Raw genomic sequence first — 18,009 nt, 5'->3', positions numbered from 1 at the left:
TGTGTCTGTAAAGATATTGCTAAGACATATGTCTGCTATTTTGCTGTCTATGGAGTCTTGTAGGATTTTTATTGTTTCCTGTCTTACACTTAAGTCTTTTAGCCATTTTGAGTTTGTTTTGTGTATGGTGTAAGTTGGTGGCCTAGTTTCATTTTTTTGCATGTATCTCACCAAATTTCCCAGCATCATTTATTGAAGAGACTGTCTTGACTCCATTGTATGCTCTTGCCTCCTTTGTCAAATATTAATTGAGCAAAATGGCTTGGGTAGATTTTTGGGTTCTCTGTTCTGTTCCATTGGTCTATATGTCTGTTCTTGTGCCAGTACCATGCAGTTTTGAGAACCGTGGCTTGGTAATATAGCTTGATATCTGGTAGGGTGATCCCTCCAACTTTGTTCTTCTTTCTCAGGATTGCTGTGGCTATTTGGGGTCTTTTTTTTTATTCCAGGTGAATTTTTGGAGAGTTTGTTCTAAATCTTTGATATATGCTGTTGGTATTTTAATGGGGATTGCATTGAATCTATAGATTGCTTGGACATTTTAATGATGTTGATTCTGCCAATCCATGAACATGGTATGTTCTTCCATTTTTTTATGTCTTCCTCTATCTCTTTTTTCAATGTCCTGTGGTTTTCTGAATACAGGTTTTTTACCTCCTTAGTTAAGTTTATTCCTAGGTATCTTAATTTTTTTGGTGCAATGGTACATGGGATTGTTTTTGTTTTTCACTTCTCTTTCTGTGAGTTCATTATTAGTGTATAAAAAGGCCATAGATTTTTGGGTGTTAATTTTGTATCCTGCTACATTGCCAAATTCCTTTATTAGGTCCAGTAGTTTTTTGATGGAGTCTTTGGGGTTTTCTATGTATAATGTCATGTCATCTGCAAATAAGGACAGTTTTACTTCTTTTCCAATTTGGATGCCTTTTATTTCTTTATCTTGCCTGATCGTTATGGCTAACACTTCCAGTACTATATCGAACAGGAGTGGTGAAAGTGGGCATCCCTGACTTGTTCCCGTTCTTAGGGGAAATGTGTTTAGTTTTTGCCCATTGAGTATGATGTTGGCTGTAGGTTTGTCATATAAGGCTTTGATAATGTTGAGGTATGATCCTTCTATTCCCACTTTCCTGATAGTTTTTATCAAGAAAGGGTGTTGGATTTTGTCAAATGCTTTTTCTGCATCGATTGATATGATTATGTGATTTTTGTCTCTCAATTTGTTTATGTGATGTATCACATTTATTGATTTGCGGATATTGTACCATCCTTGCATCCCCGGAATAAATCCCACTTGGTCATGGTATATGATCTTTCTAATGTAATGCTGAATCTGATTTGCTAGAATTTTGTTGATAAATTTAGCATCTATGTTCATCCAGTATATTCGCCTGTAGTTCTCTTTTTTGTGGTGTCTTTATCTGGTTTTGGAATTAGGGTAATGCTGGCTTCATAGAAAGAGCTTGGAAGTGTGCCTTCCTCTTGAATTTTTTGGAATAGTCTGAGGAGGATAGGTTTTAGTTTTTTGAATTTTTGGTAGAACTCCCTAGTAAAGCCATCTGGACCAGGGCTTTTGTTTGCTGGAAGATTTTTGATTGCTGCTTCAATTTCTTTGGTAGTTATCAGTCTATTCAGGTTTTTTTTATTATTTTTGATTGAGTTTTGGGAGTTTTTATTTTTCTAAGAATATGTCTATTTCATCTAGGTTGTCCATTTTGTTGGAATAGAGATGTTCATAGTATTTTTTCATAATCATTTGTATTTCTGTGGGATTGGTTGTTACTTAGCCTCTTTCATTTCTGGTTTTGGGTCCTCTCTCTTTGCTTCTTGATGAGCCTGGCTAGAGGTTCATCAATCTTGTTTATCCTTTCAAAGAACCAGCTCTTGGTTTTGTTGATCTTTTGTATTGTTGTTGTTTTTTTGTTTGTTTGTTTTGTCTCTATGTCTCTATGTCATTTATCTCCACTCTGATCTTTATTATTTCCTTCCTTCTGCTTACACTGGGCTTTTCTTGTGGTTCTCTTTCTAACTCTTTGACTTGTAGGGTTTGATAATTTATTGCCATCTTTTCTTGTTTTTTGAGATAGGCCTGCAGAGCTGTGAACTTCCCTCTCAAGACTGCTTTTGCTGTGTCCCATAGATTTTGGATTGTTGTGTTTTCATTGTCATTTGTTGCCATGATGCTTTTTATTTCTTCTTTGATCTCTTTGGTAGAATTTTCTGATCTTTCAATAATGAATTATGTTCTATCATCTATTGAAGCTACATTTGAAAGTTTCAAAAAATAAGAACAATGATGAACTTCTAAGGGCTTCTAATTGATTCACAAAATGAAAGGTTTTGTGAGCTTATCACTCTGTCACAGAGTGTCCCCTTCCCCAGCCAAGTGTGCTTGCTTGTGGACTAACACTAAGGGACCAGCTCTGCCCTGCAGCAAGAATCCTGTAAGGGACTCCTCTCTAGGTCTTCGTACCCTTGCAGAAGTCACTTGGCACCTGTTCTTTCATTCCTCTTTTCTTTTTTTAAATATATTTTATTGATTTTTTTACAGAGAGGATGGGAGAGGGATAGAGAGTTAGAAACATCGATGAGAGAGAAACATCAATCAGTTGCCTCCTGCACACTCCCTACTGGGTATGTGCCCTCAACTAAGGTACATGCCCTTGACTGGAATCGAACCTGGGACCCTTGAGTCTGCAAGCTGACGATCTATCCACTGAGCCAAACCAGTCAGGTCTCATTCCTCTTTTCTTACCCAGACTTCTACCTGACTTTCTGACCCTTATTCACTTAGTCTTTTCACTTGGGTTCCGGCTGTTTGGTGCTGACTTAGACCTATAACACAGCCAGCTGGGCTCCACTAAGCTCTGCTCTCCCCTTGGTGGATCTCTACCTAAGTTGTACACACAGTAGGGGCTTCATGAAGATTTGCTTAACCTGTGGCTTACTATAACTTAATTCCCAGGCCTGTTTGCAACTTTCCACCCCTTTCCCTCTAGTTTACCCTGGCATATAGCCATCAACATTCTGAATGATAACTCACACATTCGGGCCTTGAGGTGGCCTGGGCCCTCTCTACAACCCAATGTCTAGAAGTCACATAGTCTTCTCTGGCCTAGTCTGGGTTGATCCCAAGTTTTCAGACCTCTGTCATCCTCCTCCTCAGGGCTATTTCAATATCCCAGATCTATTGTTAGGGTCTACAACATAACTCAAAATAGTTTTCTGGTATTTTCTAACTGTACCCAATGATAAGGACAGCCAAACCCAGAAAAAATTATTTCACATATTTTTAGAATACTGCACATCTAAAATTCTAATGTACAAGAAAGAAAACGAAAGCATGGTTTAACTTGAAAACTGTAGATTTGTGGGCACTTGAGAAGAGAATAGTAGCTAGAATTGTTACTTATTAGCAACCTTTAGAGGGATATTGGGTACCAAGAGATATTAACCTTTGTGTCTTAAAGTTGTGCCAACTCTCAATTCAAGCTTTTCTAATATCTTTCTCCCTTAATTGCGTAGATGGAATTATTTGTGCATAAAGATTTGGTTAGGCTGACTCACTGCCATTTAGAAATCAAAATCAAATATATTTCTCCCTTCTGAATGTTGAATTTGACATTTGCTTGTCCCAGTTTAGGAGGGTCTAATGCACAGTCCTCCAAATGCAGAAACAAACAAACAACATGTTCCTGGTGGTATCCACAGACACACTTGGGGAGCCTTTGTAAGCTAGTAGGAGTAGAGACAACCTCTCCTTTGTCGAACTTTGGGGGAGCCTGAGTAAGAGCATTTCTCATCTCTGGTAATACTATTTCAAACAGTTAGTGAGGGCTTACTGTGACCACACAGTTTTACATGGGTGCAGGGCTCATCCAGGGTAAGTTTATATCCCATCTGACTCAATATTTGACTTCCTAGGATGTTTTATTAGCTAACTGGCATTTTATCAGCTAACTTGTTGGAGCAGGGATTAGCTGCCTGGCAGCTGAGAACAAGAAGAGAATTCATTCTTTCATTGCTTCAACAGATAGTTATTGAGCATCTACTATGTTTCAAGTAAAGCGCTGACTATATTATAGACAGTCACTGACTTTACTGAATGAAGAGAATCCACTGTGTCCTTTTGGATCTATAATCACTCCCTGATATTGAACCCATGCAATTCTCAGACGTACTATATCTTATCTTTCTAATCCTACTCATTCCTCTGAACTGTTTCCATTGTCCAACTATCCCAAGAAAGCTCCCTAACAGCTCTTATAGGTCCTGTTTACCCCAAGTCAGTTCTTCCCTGAAACTGCTGACCTTGTTTTCTATATCACTACTCCCAACACACACAAGAGCTAACTGCTTAAGATGTGAAATGATGCCGAGGTAACTCCAACACAGAGGTTCTTAAAAGACAAGACTTAAAGAACAAATATAATAGTTAAGTGCATGGCCTCTTAACCCAGACTGCCCCATTGAAATTCTATTTCTATCACTCATGATTCTGTGACTTTGGGCAAATTGCTTCACATCTCTATCCAATTTATTGCACACTCAAATGGGGATATTGATAGCCCCTACTTCACCGAGGATTTCAATAAGTTAATACATGTAAAATACTTATAATAGTGCCTACAACATAATAAACTTTCTTTTGATATATTAGCTATTATCATTACTATTTACCTTGGAAATGAATTGAATAGTAATTGTGGGCTAGTGGACAATGGGGTTGATATTTTGGGGTAGATGCCTGGAGCCCTCACAGATCATATAATGTGGCTGTGAGCAGATTGAAATGTCTGGCTCTGCCATTTTATGAGGAGTTCCCTATTTTGATTGCTTATGTAGAAAATAAAAATTATATAGCAACCATTTTTTAAATGAAGGTTTTTTTTCATTGTTTTGTTTTTGAGGGTTTTTTTTCCTCATTCAGAAAGCAAAATATGTTCATTTAAAAATCAGGGTAAAAAAGAAACAGAAAAGCAAGCAGAAAGAAATAAAGTGCTTGTAATCCCATCCATCAAGAAACAAGACAGTATTAGAACCTTAGGATAAAGCTTTTCAGATAATTCATAATACATGTGATGCAACACTTTTTGGTGACCAAATTTTTAAAAAACGTAGTATTGTATTATTAATATAACCATTAATTACTGTATAGGAGACCACATTGTTAAATATGTAAATTATATTCTCCTTTTAGTTATTGCAAAAAAACACTAAGGTAGACAACACACAAAATGTATATCCATCTTTATACACAATCTTAATCATTTCCTTAAACAATGTTTTTCCAGAAATTGAATTCCCCATCTCATTTAGGTTGCATAGTTGGTTGTTTGTCCTATTTTTGTTTAAGACTTTCAATTAAATACTAAAATATTTTTGTGTAAAATTTTATTTAAATACTGAAATACAAATGCAAATTCTGGACAAGATTCATGACAGTGCTTGCCCTTGTTTGGTGAAGCTGTGAAAGGATTTTATGAACCCAAACTTCCTACTGGGTATCAGAAGTTTAAAGGTAGTAGACTGTCTGAGGAAATAGTTTGGGCTCTGGAGTCAATACATGTACTTTTAATTCCTGGCAGTTGTATGAGTGTGGGTTCATATTTAACCTTGCTGAACCTTGATTTCTTCATATGAAAAATTCCTTTTATGACTTGGCCCATGCTTGTATCTTCTAGTTCATCTCACATTGTCTCACCACTCTCATAGCATTCTCTCCCCTCAATTTTAACTTCCAACAGGAGGCAGCCAATTGATGTTCCGATCTCACATCAATGTTTCTCTCTCCCTCTCCCTTCCTCTTTCTCTCTAAATATCAATAAAAATATTTTAAAATGTAAGTAATTAGTATTGGTCATTAGGATTCAGGTTAGACATTATCCCCCTCAAGAAAACCTGTCTGATCATTCCCTCCACACACACACTTCAGTCTAGGTTTGGTGCTCCTCCTTTGTTTTTCTATTAAAAAACTGTCCTTGTCACTGTCATTTGTATAAATCACACTTTAGTGTACATACCTGTTTCAGTTTTTAATTCTACTAGACTAAGAGGTCTTTGAGATCAGATACTATTTCTTATTTTTCTCTGCATCCTCAGTAGCTACCACTGTGCATGGAAGCAGTGAGGGATCATAGGAATTTGTTAAATGAGTGATGAATGAATGAAACAGAATAATCATACCTATTTGAAAAACTTATCAACTAATGATTATATGAAATAATGCAAGTGGAAATTCCTAGAACAATGTTTGTTCAGAAAATATCTCATAGCATAAAAGGTAAGTGATAGTAAATTTGTGACAGATCTCTTGCAATCACTTAAAATGTTTTGAGTATAAAATTCTGTAGAACCTTTGTCTTTGTTTAAGTTTGTTGAAAGTAAATTCCACCACTGTAGATGGAATCTCAGAGGACAAAGTACCTTTTGTTTAAGACAGCACAGACCAGCTATTAGTGGTGAGGTGCCATGCCTAAGTGCTTCCAGGGCCTGAGGTCAACTCACCCAGACAGACCACCCCTCTCTAGCCTCACACCTTGGACCCAGAAAGGAATGAGGAAGTGGGTAAAGAGGAAGAGGGAATATAGGAAAGAGGGCTGGAATAAGATTCTTTGGGGTTAACAGTTGGAGGTTTTGCACAACAGCCATGTTGTGAACAGACCAGCTATACAATAGAGACTTCTAAAACCCCCAGGGAAGTGGCCCCTCTGTCACTTTCCATTTTTTCCTGAGCTTTGCAGCCTTCAGCAGATCTCCCTAGTGGTGCCTTTCTCGGCACCTCATTGGCCAGTTCCCCACTACCTCCTGTGGTGCAAACAGTCTATTAAGGGTGAATCTCTTAGAGTAAAACTGGTCTAACCAAACGTTTTTTCAGTTCTGAGAGTCTGGCACAAAACTGCTTAGTGGCACCTACTATCACAAAGGCCAGCACTGCTCTCTCTCTGCTGCTGGAATGGTAGGCTCCTGGTTCTTTTAGGAAATTGCTGAGGCATTCTGGCCACCTCCCAAGTGGTTCTTCCCTTCAGGCCATACCCTTTTGAACTCAAGGGATTGGACTCAGTTCATTCAATTTGAAGAATTTCTCAGTCTCTCGGTTGCAATTGACAACCTTGTGTCTTAAAGCACCAATTAAAACTAACAGGTCAAACAATGATGCGAATACAGGGTAAATGTCATTTACTAGTAAAGGAAAGAGAGAAACTATTATAGAATTCAGAAGAATGTTGACCTTTAGCAAGTTTCACTCAGAACTTCTGTTGAGAGCTCTAGCTTCAGCTAGTCCTTCCCAGTGTCCAGGCAGCAGATGGAGCTCTGCACTGTTATGAAAAAAGGAGTGTCAAGGCCCCAACTAACGGAAACTCTTCATAGAGATTCCCACCAGTGGATTCTTGAACAAACACCCAACTACCAACCACCCAACTCCAAAGACAGTTTCCCAATCCCCACCCCAGTGCCTTAAATGTTGGGTTCAGGTTCCCTCCTCCTTTCAGCTGTGGGAATGGGAAGGGCCAAGGGAAGGGTGTGGGTGGGAAAGCTTGAGTCCAGGCCTTTCCTTTGAGCTCTAATATCAGGAGGGAAGCCTGGCAGCCAGGTGACAGCAGAGGATACGGGGGACCTAGAGGGGTGGGAGAGAGGGCACCTAAACCACACTTGGCCACTGCTCAGCCTGGCCTTGGGCCTATAAAGCACAAGCACTTTCTTTTTCAATTCAATTTATTCTCTGAATCAACAAACCTTAGGCTACAAGGAGCAAAGCAAACTCAGTAGTTTAAACAAAGACATTCATCATAGCAGCTGGCAAATAAATCCCTGGCAATGACAAATAAATCCCTGGCAAAGAAATAGCCTACATTGGCTAGGGTGGGACATTATGATTCCAGGATGATTTTCCTAACATGGTTTAGAAGCTTCATCAATTGAGTTTTTCTTGTACAGGCACGGGGGTGGTGATGAGTTGTTATGGTCAGTCTGTTGGTCAGCCTGTCATCAAAAGTTGATTGAGCACCTTTGGATGGGACCAGCTGCTTGCAACTAGAAGATACATCAAGAAGTCCTGGAAAACCAGGAAGCTTTACAACAAACACATACAGCAATCCCACCTGAGTCATAAGTCTATTACCCAACCAATAACCAGCCAGGGTTTTGAAGCTCAAATGGGGCTTGAACCCCAGATCACCCATTAACTTAAATAGCAATGCTACCTTGGATAAGTCAACCTCTCTGTACCTCAGTTTACATGCCTGTAAAATAAAGATAGCAATAATATTCCTGGCCTTATTCACTTGTATATTGCTGTGTAGACAAGAGTATTAGGACATATTTACCATCTAAATTTGGAGCCAATTTTTTAAAAATATATTTTATTGATTTTTTTTTTACAGAGAGGAAGGGAGAGGGATAGAGAGTTAGAAACATCGATGAGAGAGAAACATCGATCAGCTACCTCCTGCACACCCTCCCACTGGGGATGTGCCCGTATGACCTTGACCGGAATCAAACCTGGGACCCTTCAGTCCGCAGGCCAATGCTCTATCCACTGAGCCAAACCGGTTAGAGCTGGAGCCAAATTTTATGGGGTATTCATGTAGAAAATATTTTTATGCTATTGTTCTAAGTGTTTTAGATATATTAATTCATTCAACCTTTGTAACGATTCTATGTAGTGGGCATTAACATTATCCTCATTTTACAGATGACAAAACCCAAGGCACAGAGAGGTTATATAAATAACCTAGATAGTGACAATCATTTTTTTGTGTGTGAACATTACATGAGATAGTGTATGCAAAATATATCTGGAACATAGGCTATTGATATTATTAGTCAGTAGTATTGTTGTTATCATTGTTATGAACTGTGTTAGCATTACTAAGAGTAGTTACCACAGAGCAATTTTCTTAAGCTTTTTGTTTTTAATTTTTTTAATTAATTTTATAATTACAGTTGACATATAATATTATATTAGTTTCAGGTATACAATATAATGATTAGACATTTATATACCTTATGAATTAATCACCCGACAAGGCTACTACCTATCTGACATCATACATAATTATTATAATATTATTGATTATATTCCCTATGCTGTACTTTATATCCCAGGTAAGTAGGGGGGGGGGGGGGGTGGGAAAGGTGAAAGGGATCAAGGAACTAACCACAGATTAATTTTAAATGATGTTAAATTTCAAAGGGTTTGGCTATTTCCATTTTCTTCCTTAAGGAAGCCCAACATTATTTTAGGTAACTCTAAACCACTTTTTTGAACCCTCCCAAGATTAATGACTCCAGGAAAAGAACAAATCCCCCGGGACTATTGACAAAACAAAGGGAAACCCCTCCAAAAGGGAGAAAAATTAACCTTGGGAAACCCAAGAGGAAGTGGAGACCTGAGGAAACAAAATTCCATTGCCTTGAGATGGGTGGGAAAATTAAGTCTATCACAAAAAAACTTCCAGCTGAGGGTGAAAGGTTCATCTATATTGATTTGCTAAACAGAAAGATATAACATGGTTTATTAATTTGGAAGGGAGGAATAAACATGGTTTGAGAACTTAGTTTGCATTAGCAATTTTTTCTTTGGAATTTCATTTATATTCACAATGTCCTTCTGAGGTAGCTCCTGGATTATCCTTTTCCTGTATAATAAAAGCCTAGGGGGCATCTCTTGGGGGGGTCACAAGTTGGGGGGGGGGCAGTTATGGGTGTTCAGGCTGGGGGGGGGGGGGGCAGTTGGGGACAAGATCAGGCCAGGAGGGAGGGCAGTTGGGGGTGACCAGGCCAGCAAGGGAGGGTAGTTGAGGTGACCAGGCCTGCAGGGGAGGGCAGTTGGGGGCAACCAGGCCTGCAGGAGAGGGCAGTTGGGGGTGAACAGGCCAGCAAGGAAGGGTAGTTGAGGGTGACCAGGGAGGGCAGTTGGGGGCCAGCAGGCCAGCAGGAGGGGCAGTTGGGGTGATCAGGCTGGCAGGAGAGGGCAGTTGAGGACCATTGGGCCAGCAGGGGATGGCAGTTGGGGGTGATCAGGCTGGCAGAGTAGGGCTGTTGGGGGCAGTTGGGCCAGCAGCGAGCAGTTAGGCATCAATCAAGCCTGCAGGGGAGCAGTTAGGGGGCGATCCGGCTGGCAGGCAGAAGTGGTTAGGGGCTATCCAGCAAGTAGACAGGTGAGCAGTTAGGAGCCAGCAGTCCCGGATTGTGAGAGGGATGTCTGAACTTCATGCACCAGGCCTCTAGTTTTAGTGATAAGGGCACTGGCTCAGAGAGGTGAAGTGACTCACCTGAGGTTTCACAACTTAAAATTGTTAGAGCTTGGACTAGAACTCAGGTCTGCCCAATCTAGACATGTTTCTTTTTTGATAATCTATAAGTCCAATACAAAACTCATATTGTCCATCTTAAACTTACTATTTTTATTCTGTTCTCTGTCTTGGTGAAAGGGGGCCACCATCCAGTCACCTAAGCCAGAAATCTGAAGGTCATCTAGATTCCTCTCATTCATCTTCCATATGTAGACCAGGATCAAATGCATCTAGAAATTCTACTTTTTATTATCATCTGTTGCATAAAGCCTGTCTGTCTCCACCATTCACTTTCAGATTGGAATATTGATGTTTGAGCATTTTTTCCTATATCCTTTTTAGGACATAGGTTGATTATCTAAAATTGGAGCCTCTGAACTTGAGGCTATTATTCAGTTTCTACCTGGCATCTCCAACACTTAGAACACATTTTATTAAATATTGGCTAAGCAAATGAATGCATAAATTAATTAGTAAGCACATGCTAATATCCACAATTTTAGCTTCTTAAATTCTGAAGTGATTCTCTATCACTTTCAGAATATAAACCACATGGCTAGCTGTGCTTCATCTTTAAAAAAATCTTTATTGTTGAAAGTATTACATATGTCCCCTTTCCCCCATTGACCCCTTCTAGCCCACCCGCGCTCCCCACCCCAGGCCTTTACCACCCTATTTTCTGTGTCTATGGGTTATGCATATATGCATACAACTTCTTTAGTTGATCTCTTCACACCCACCCATCCACCCATCCCTTTCTTCCCTCTGAGATTCGACAGTCTGTTCCATGCTTCTATGTCTCTGGATCTATTTTGTTCATTAGATTCCACATATGAGTGAGATCATGTGATACTTGTCTTTCTCTGGGCTTATTTCACTTAGCATCATACTCTTCAGGTCCTTCCATGCTGTCTCAAAGGGTAAGAGATCCTTCTTTTTTACTATTGCATAGTATTCCATGGTGTAAATGTACCACAGCTTTCTTATCCACTCATCTACTGATGGGCACTTGGGCTGTTTCCAGATCTTAGCTATTATAAATTGCACTGCTATGAACATAGGGGTGTATATATTCTTTCTGATCGATGTTTTGGGTCTCTTAGGATATATTCCTAGAAATAGGATCACTGGGTCAAATGGAAGTTCCATATTTAATTTTTTGAGGAAACTCCATACTGTTTTCCATAATGACTGCACCAGTCTGCATTCCCACCAGCAGTGTACTAGGGGTCCCTTTTCTCCACCTCCTCATCACCACTTGTCATTTATTGATTTGTTGATGGTAGAAATTCTGACAGATGTGAAGTGATACCTCATACTGTCATTTTAATTTGCATCTCTCTGATGATCAGTGACTTTGAGCATTTTTTCATATGTCTCTTGGCCTTCTGTCTGTCCACTTTGGAGAACTGTCTATTTAGGTCCTTTGCCCATTTTTTAATTGAATTGTTTGTCTTCCCTTTGTTAAGTTGTATGAGTTCCTTATATATTTCGGATATTAACCTTTTATCAGATGTATCATTGCCAAATATGTTCCCCCCTATAGTGAGCTTCCTTTTCATTTTGTTGATGCTTTCTTTTGCTGTGTAGAAGCTTTTTATTTTGATGTAGTCCCATTTGTTTATTTTCTCCTTAGTTTCCCTTGGCCTAGGAGATGTATCCACAAACATATTGCTATGAGAGATGTCTGAGATTTTGCTGCCTATGTTTACTTTAAGAATTTTTCTGGTTTCACAACTTACATTTAAGTCTTTTATCCATTTTAAGTTTATTCTTGTGTATGGTATAAGTTGGTGGTCATTTCATTTTTTTTCATGTATCTGTCCAATTTTCCCATATCTGTACTTCGTCTTAATTTACAGCTACTCTCCATCTTCTTTTCAACACTCCACTATTCACTCAGATTGACCTTTTTTTTCCTTGAAAGGACATGTTCTCTTTTTCATATTGGCCTTTAATTTTTCCTTTGTGTAGACCACCATAAATCCCTCAACACTCTCTAGTTCTCACTCTTTATCTCCTTAGCTCCCACTCAGGAACTTAAATTGTTTATTATTTGGAAAATTTTTCCTGACACTTCAAGTCCAAGTTTGTATTTATTTATTTGTTTGTTTGTTTGTTTGTTTATTTAAATTTATTGGGGTAACATTGGTCAACATGATCAGATAAAGTTCAGGTGTGGATTTCTATGTTACAAGATCTGTATATTGCACAGTGTGCCCACCACCCATAAGGTCCAAGTTTTTAGAGTTGACAAAACTAAGTCTCAGATATGCTAAGTGACTTGCCCAAGGCCACACAGCTTGTAAGTGGTACAGTCAAATTTATCCTACATTATCAGACTCTAAATATACATTATATCATTTATATTTCCCCTCACAACAACTCAGGGAGCTAAGAGAGTAAGTGACTGGCTCAGGTTACAACACTAAAATGGCTCAGTATTTGTAGCCCCAAGTCCAGGAACATTCCACTACACAAAAATATTCCATCTCATTGGAGTTGGGACAGCTTTTCCTTATGAAGGGGAGAGGCATCTTTTCATCACTGACAAAATTACAAAAGATCCCTTATCATCCGAGGGTAAATACCACACTACCAATTAAAAATAATCACTAGGCATTCTTTGCTTTGTTATTTATCTTGAATAGTTCTCAGTCCTGGTATTGCCTGCCCTCTGCCTCTTTCAGAAAATGTTGCCTGGTGGCCTTTATGATGGGCTTGCTCTTAAAGAAATGAGGTAAGCTGACCCACTATATTCTCCCTGAGTAAGCCACCAGGTACCTGCTGTGATTAACAATACAATCACTTAGCAATCAGGTAAAGGTAAGATTTGAGATGTTTCGAACCTCTTATTTTGACTTTAGGCTCCATAAACCATCAAAGTGAATTACGTTTGGGGAAAATTCACAAACAAAGCTGTTCTTCACCTCCACTATGCTTCTCCAAATACAGCACTGCCACAGGCAGCGGGAATAGCAGACATAACTGTGTCAAATATATTGATGGGATTATTGGTTTTGAAAACTCTCCGTATATACTCGAGATAAGCAAACAGTCCAGGCTTTAGAAAAAAAAGGTCATCCATCAAGGACATTCATTACTGTTACTGGTATGTGTGCAGATTAGGAAGAATCATAGTCAAGCTAGAAACCTGACCTCTACTATTTCTAAGAGCTGAGAATGCCTTAGATTTGATCTTTCCTCCGTTTCTTTTAGTCAAGAAAATTCCAATCTCCATAATAAAGAGACAAAACTGAATTTACATTTAAATCTGCAATTATTTTTAAAATTTATTTTATTGATTTTTTTAGGGAGAGAAATATTGATGAGAGAGAAACATCAAGAATCATCACACCTCCTGCATGACCCATACTGGGGATCAAGCCACAGCCTGGGGATGTACCCTAACAAGAAAATGAACTGGCGACCTCTCAGTGCATGGGACTATGCCCAAGCAACTGAGCCACACCAGCCAGGGCTAAAATCTGCAATTATTATTTAAAGCATTACCTTATTCCATTTCTCCTTCTGCTTACCCACTCCCATCATCATTCTAGAGAGCCCACCTTGATTATCTAAGTATATGAAGTCCATGATTAATGCCATACTAGATATGGTGTTGATATTTAACAAAAATCAAGTTTCTTCAATATGAGAGCTTGAAAAATAAAATGAGGTTTTTACTAAATACATTTTTTCATTGGATTACAGTCTAGTAGGCACATTTCAGCAATTTTGAAGTTCCATATCTACCCTGCATTTCCCAAATATTTTTGGAAAATCAGAAAAGAAAAGGTTGAAAAATATTCTCAGAGTTCATCCGTAAAATTAGCACACAGTGCCTCTGTACATAGATACTCAAAGAAACTTCAAAAAATCAGAATGTGTCTGTGGCCAACCACTCTTCCAAGTAATCTAATTTAAGGCATTAACAAGTTAAAATAGGTCAATAACAAAGGGAGGTTTTCAATCATGCAATGAGGAGAAAATGAATCACTGAAGCCATAGTTGGTAGCAAAAAGCCAGCACTGCCAGTCGAGAGTGTGCCCTTGCTCTAGAACTTTACCTACTTATATGGTAGAGTATAATGTGCCCAAAACAGGGCCTGGAACATATTATGATCTCGATAATAATTTGTTAACAAAATAATGAAATGAATGAATGACTAAAAGGTCTGAATGATAGGGCCTTTGTGGAGATGGATGATTATTAGGCCATCAAATATTAGAATCAGATGTTTAATTCCTTTAAATCTGACTTCTCTGACACTTGGTATTTGATGTAACTGATGAGAGGACCTTAGTGTCCCCATTCCCACTGTAAGTGGTGACACTGACACCCTGATTTTAAATAACAGTCTCAGACTTCAGTTCTTGTGGAGTGCTGACAAATCAGGCTTCTGATTCTGTAGGCCCGAGCCAGATCTTGGACACCATCAAATTCACCAAGAAATTGCTAGTGGGGGTAGAATAAAGCATTCTGGATGCCAATTAGCCTTACCCAAGAGACATTATTCTATCTGATCATGTGTTCTTTTCATATTTCTACTACAGTACTTTCTGTAAAATCAACACCAATGCCCAAGACACCATTATTTCTCCCTATGCAGCCAATTGTGTTTTTTAAATCTTATCTTGAAGAATAATTCTCCCTGAGACTGATCCTTGCCTCTTGAGATATCAGTCAATTTTGGTATAAAAAGCCCCTCCATGTGACTTTCCTTAGCTGCTAATGATTCTCTCCATTATGGTTCCAAGCATTTCTTCATCCTGGTTAAGAGATGAGTACTAATAAAAGAGGAAATGTTTAGGTTGTTTTTTAAGCTTTTGAATCAGTGAAAAGATTCATGCCATGTTCTCCCTAACCTCTTTAAGAACCACTTTCTCACATAGCTCCTCAGAACACACCAGTCACCAAAGTCTCACTGTATGCCAAATTATTTGCCTTTTGAGAGCAACAGAAAATAAATAATGTGCATGAGCAACATTATAGGACTAAAAGGCTATTGACAGATGAGTCTTCTGGATACAACTGTGTATTGAATAGTGGGGTGAGTTCTGGATTGCTTTGCATTTATACGCTGTGTAATCCTACACAGCCACTTAAGCTCCCTGAGTACCTATCTCTTTATTTGCAAAATGGGAAAAGATTAATTTTTTCCTACCTTCACTCACAGGGTAGAATGAAGGATCAAACGAACTAATGGATCTGAGATTACTTTGTAAATGTTAAAGTGTTATTCATTTGTTACTCACTAATACTGCTGACATCATCATCATCAGTCTATTGTTAAGAAGATAAGATACTGCCCTAACCGGCTTGGCTCAGTGGATAGAGCGTCGGCCTACAGACTGAAAGGTCCCAGGTTCAATTCCGGTCAAGGGCATGTACCTTGGTTGCGGGCACATCCCCAGTAGGGGGTGTGCAGGAGGCAGCTGATCGATGTTTCTTTCTCATTGATGTTTCTAAGTCTCTATCCCTCTCCCCTCTTCTCTGTAAAAAATCAATAAAAGTATCTTTAAAAAAAAGAAGAGAAGATACTGCTGTATAATTGGCTGCTAACTTAAGGTTCCTTTCCTCTCAGGAGAAAGCTTCTCATGGGACTACAGTTAATGCTATTGCCACTCTCAGTAACACCATGATTGCTACTTACAGAAGTAGCCTTCTATAGAGCAAAAGGAATCAGATGCTGTGACACCCGAATTGCTGGGTAATCTCTCCCATTATCTTCCCAAGGAACACAATGTGCTGCAGCTGGAAAGAAACAATCTGACTTGAAGCCAAATCATACTGGATTCAAGTTGCTGGAATCAGCTCCTCAGAAGGAAAATTTTGTGAAGCTATGGTACTATACTCACCCCCTCCCACATTTAATTGGATCTGAATTTGAACTCCACATTCAGAAAGCCCTTCTGTCACTTTTTGTCAAAGATTCCTTTTTGAGTTGCTTGAAATGTCTATTAAAAGTGTAGCCTAAAGCAATGTCTTTTGAATACCCAGCTCACTAACTCAGGTACTGGAGCACTATGAATATATACCACCAGCCTGCAAATGGATAAACTACTCAAAAGACATTTTCCACTCCTTAAATATAGTTCCAAGAAAAAAAAATGGGAAATGCTTCATACCTCTAATGGAAGCTATTTGCTACAAAAACAAATCATTCAGGTTTGTGGAACTAAACTGCCTTTTGCAAATAAAAATGAAAGGAAGAGACAGCAAAACAGCATCTGAAGCCATGAAGTCATCACCCGCAAAGCACATTATTCAAATCAAAATGAAACACTCATTTGAAAAAGGGGTTACCCGCACACCCAACAGCAGTTGTTAGTTTATGTATAAAAGAAAACAACCAGCATTTTGTATGAATTTAAAAGAAAATGAGCTCTTTGTTCTTTGTTAGTAGCTAATGTAAATATCAGAGCAAATTGCATTCTTCTTCCAATAAAATTATAGATTTCAAAATGCTCATACATAAAACCCGACATCAAAATGTACATATCATACTATATTGAAAGATGAGTCCCAAATGATACGTTTAATACATTTGTTCTTTCTTGAAGAGATGAGGTATAATTGTATGCAATCATCTCGCAGCTAGGAATGATATTAAGAACCCTGAACTACAAGCACTAAATCAAACTAAGTAGTCTCTTATCTTATTTTTCTCTTTCATACTTGTCATTACTTCCCAAGGTCTCATTACAACTGCATACTTCTACCCTGACCCCAAAGCCCATAGATTTTCTTCAAAAAAGGAGGGTAGCTTTCCCCTTCTCCTTTCCCTCAGAACCACAGTTTTCTCCCCATAAATGTTCATGGGGTGAGACTCATAGGCAAATTATTTCAATGAGCAATACCAGCTCTTTGGACAGGACTACTAAGTTATTGCTTCTTTGTCTTTTTACAACTATTTAGCATATCTTTAAAACTTGCTTTTGTCATCCCCTGAGAAAAGAGAACCTGTTCTAGAAGAAAAGTTAATGGGAAAACATGAGCTACATTGTAATATTAAATACAGATTTCTTTTTCCAAAGCTAAAAACCACAGACCTCCGTCATTCAGTCCTAACGAAGACATAACATTGCTGGCAAATGGGCTGTCCACAAATGACCATTATTGAATGAATAATAAAGGAATAATAGCAATGTAATTTCCACTTACATCAACCACAAAAATCTTCTGGGAATCATCCAAAAATTGCACTTTTAAATGTAGCATTCTCGGAGAGGCTGTTGGGCTGCAAGCAGGCTCAGAGTGCTGTGGGTGCTGTGACAGGAAGGGGCTTTCTCAAGGAATCTCACTCTCAGCTGGGTGCAGTGTGCTCGGGTTCCCCAACCCCACCCACACCCCTACTCAGGCACCCCATCGTCAGCAGGGTACACTTCTGTTTGCTTGAAGTGATGCACACCCAAGGGCATTTGTGCTGCAGAGTGCTGGTGATTAATAGCATCTGGGTAATCTATTTGGTCAACGACAAATCCAACTGGACTCTCTCTAGTCCTCTTAAACTCAGTTCCCTTTTTTCAAAGAAAAATAAAAAAAAATGAAAGAGATAAAGCATTTGCAACCCCTGGGGGTTTCCTTTATTTCACAAGAGCAAAATTTCAAAACCCTAGGTAAAGCTTCAATAAAGGGAGAAGTCATTCTCAAAAGTAAAAGGACCAGAGTTAGTCTCATATTGTACTAGAAATTTCATGGCTGAACT

At 38.8% G+C, this 18,009-nt stretch overlaps 1 protein-coding gene across 2 annotated transcripts in view; it reads right to left on the bottom strand.

The window, feature by feature from the left end:
* Positions 1–17,726, bottom strand: part of FRMD7 (FERM domain containing 7) — a 62,455-nt gene extending 44,729 nt beyond the window's left edge. The window contains exon 1 of one of the 2 annotated variants that reach the window (XM_006082088.3): positions 17,466–17,726. In XM_006082088.3, coding sequence (XP_006082150.1) covers positions 17,466–17,522 — 57 coding nt within the window. In that variant the 5' untranslated portion in view covers positions 17,523–17,726. The remainder of the gene's footprint in view (positions 1–17,465) is intronic. The other variant, XM_006082089.3, reaches the window with a different exon arrangement.
* Positions 17,727–18,009: the final 283 nt, after the last annotated feature.

Source organism: Myotis lucifugus, unplaced genomic scaffold (genome assembly GCF_000147115.1).
Source record: "Myotis lucifugus unplaced genomic scaffold, Myoluc2.0 scaffold_2, whole genome shotgun sequence".
Taxonomy (NCBI): domain Eukaryota; kingdom Metazoa; phylum Chordata; class Mammalia; order Chiroptera; family Vespertilionidae; genus Myotis; species Myotis lucifugus.
Note: the sequence above shows the minus strand (reverse complement) of the source record. Positions and strands in the feature narration are given on the sequence as shown.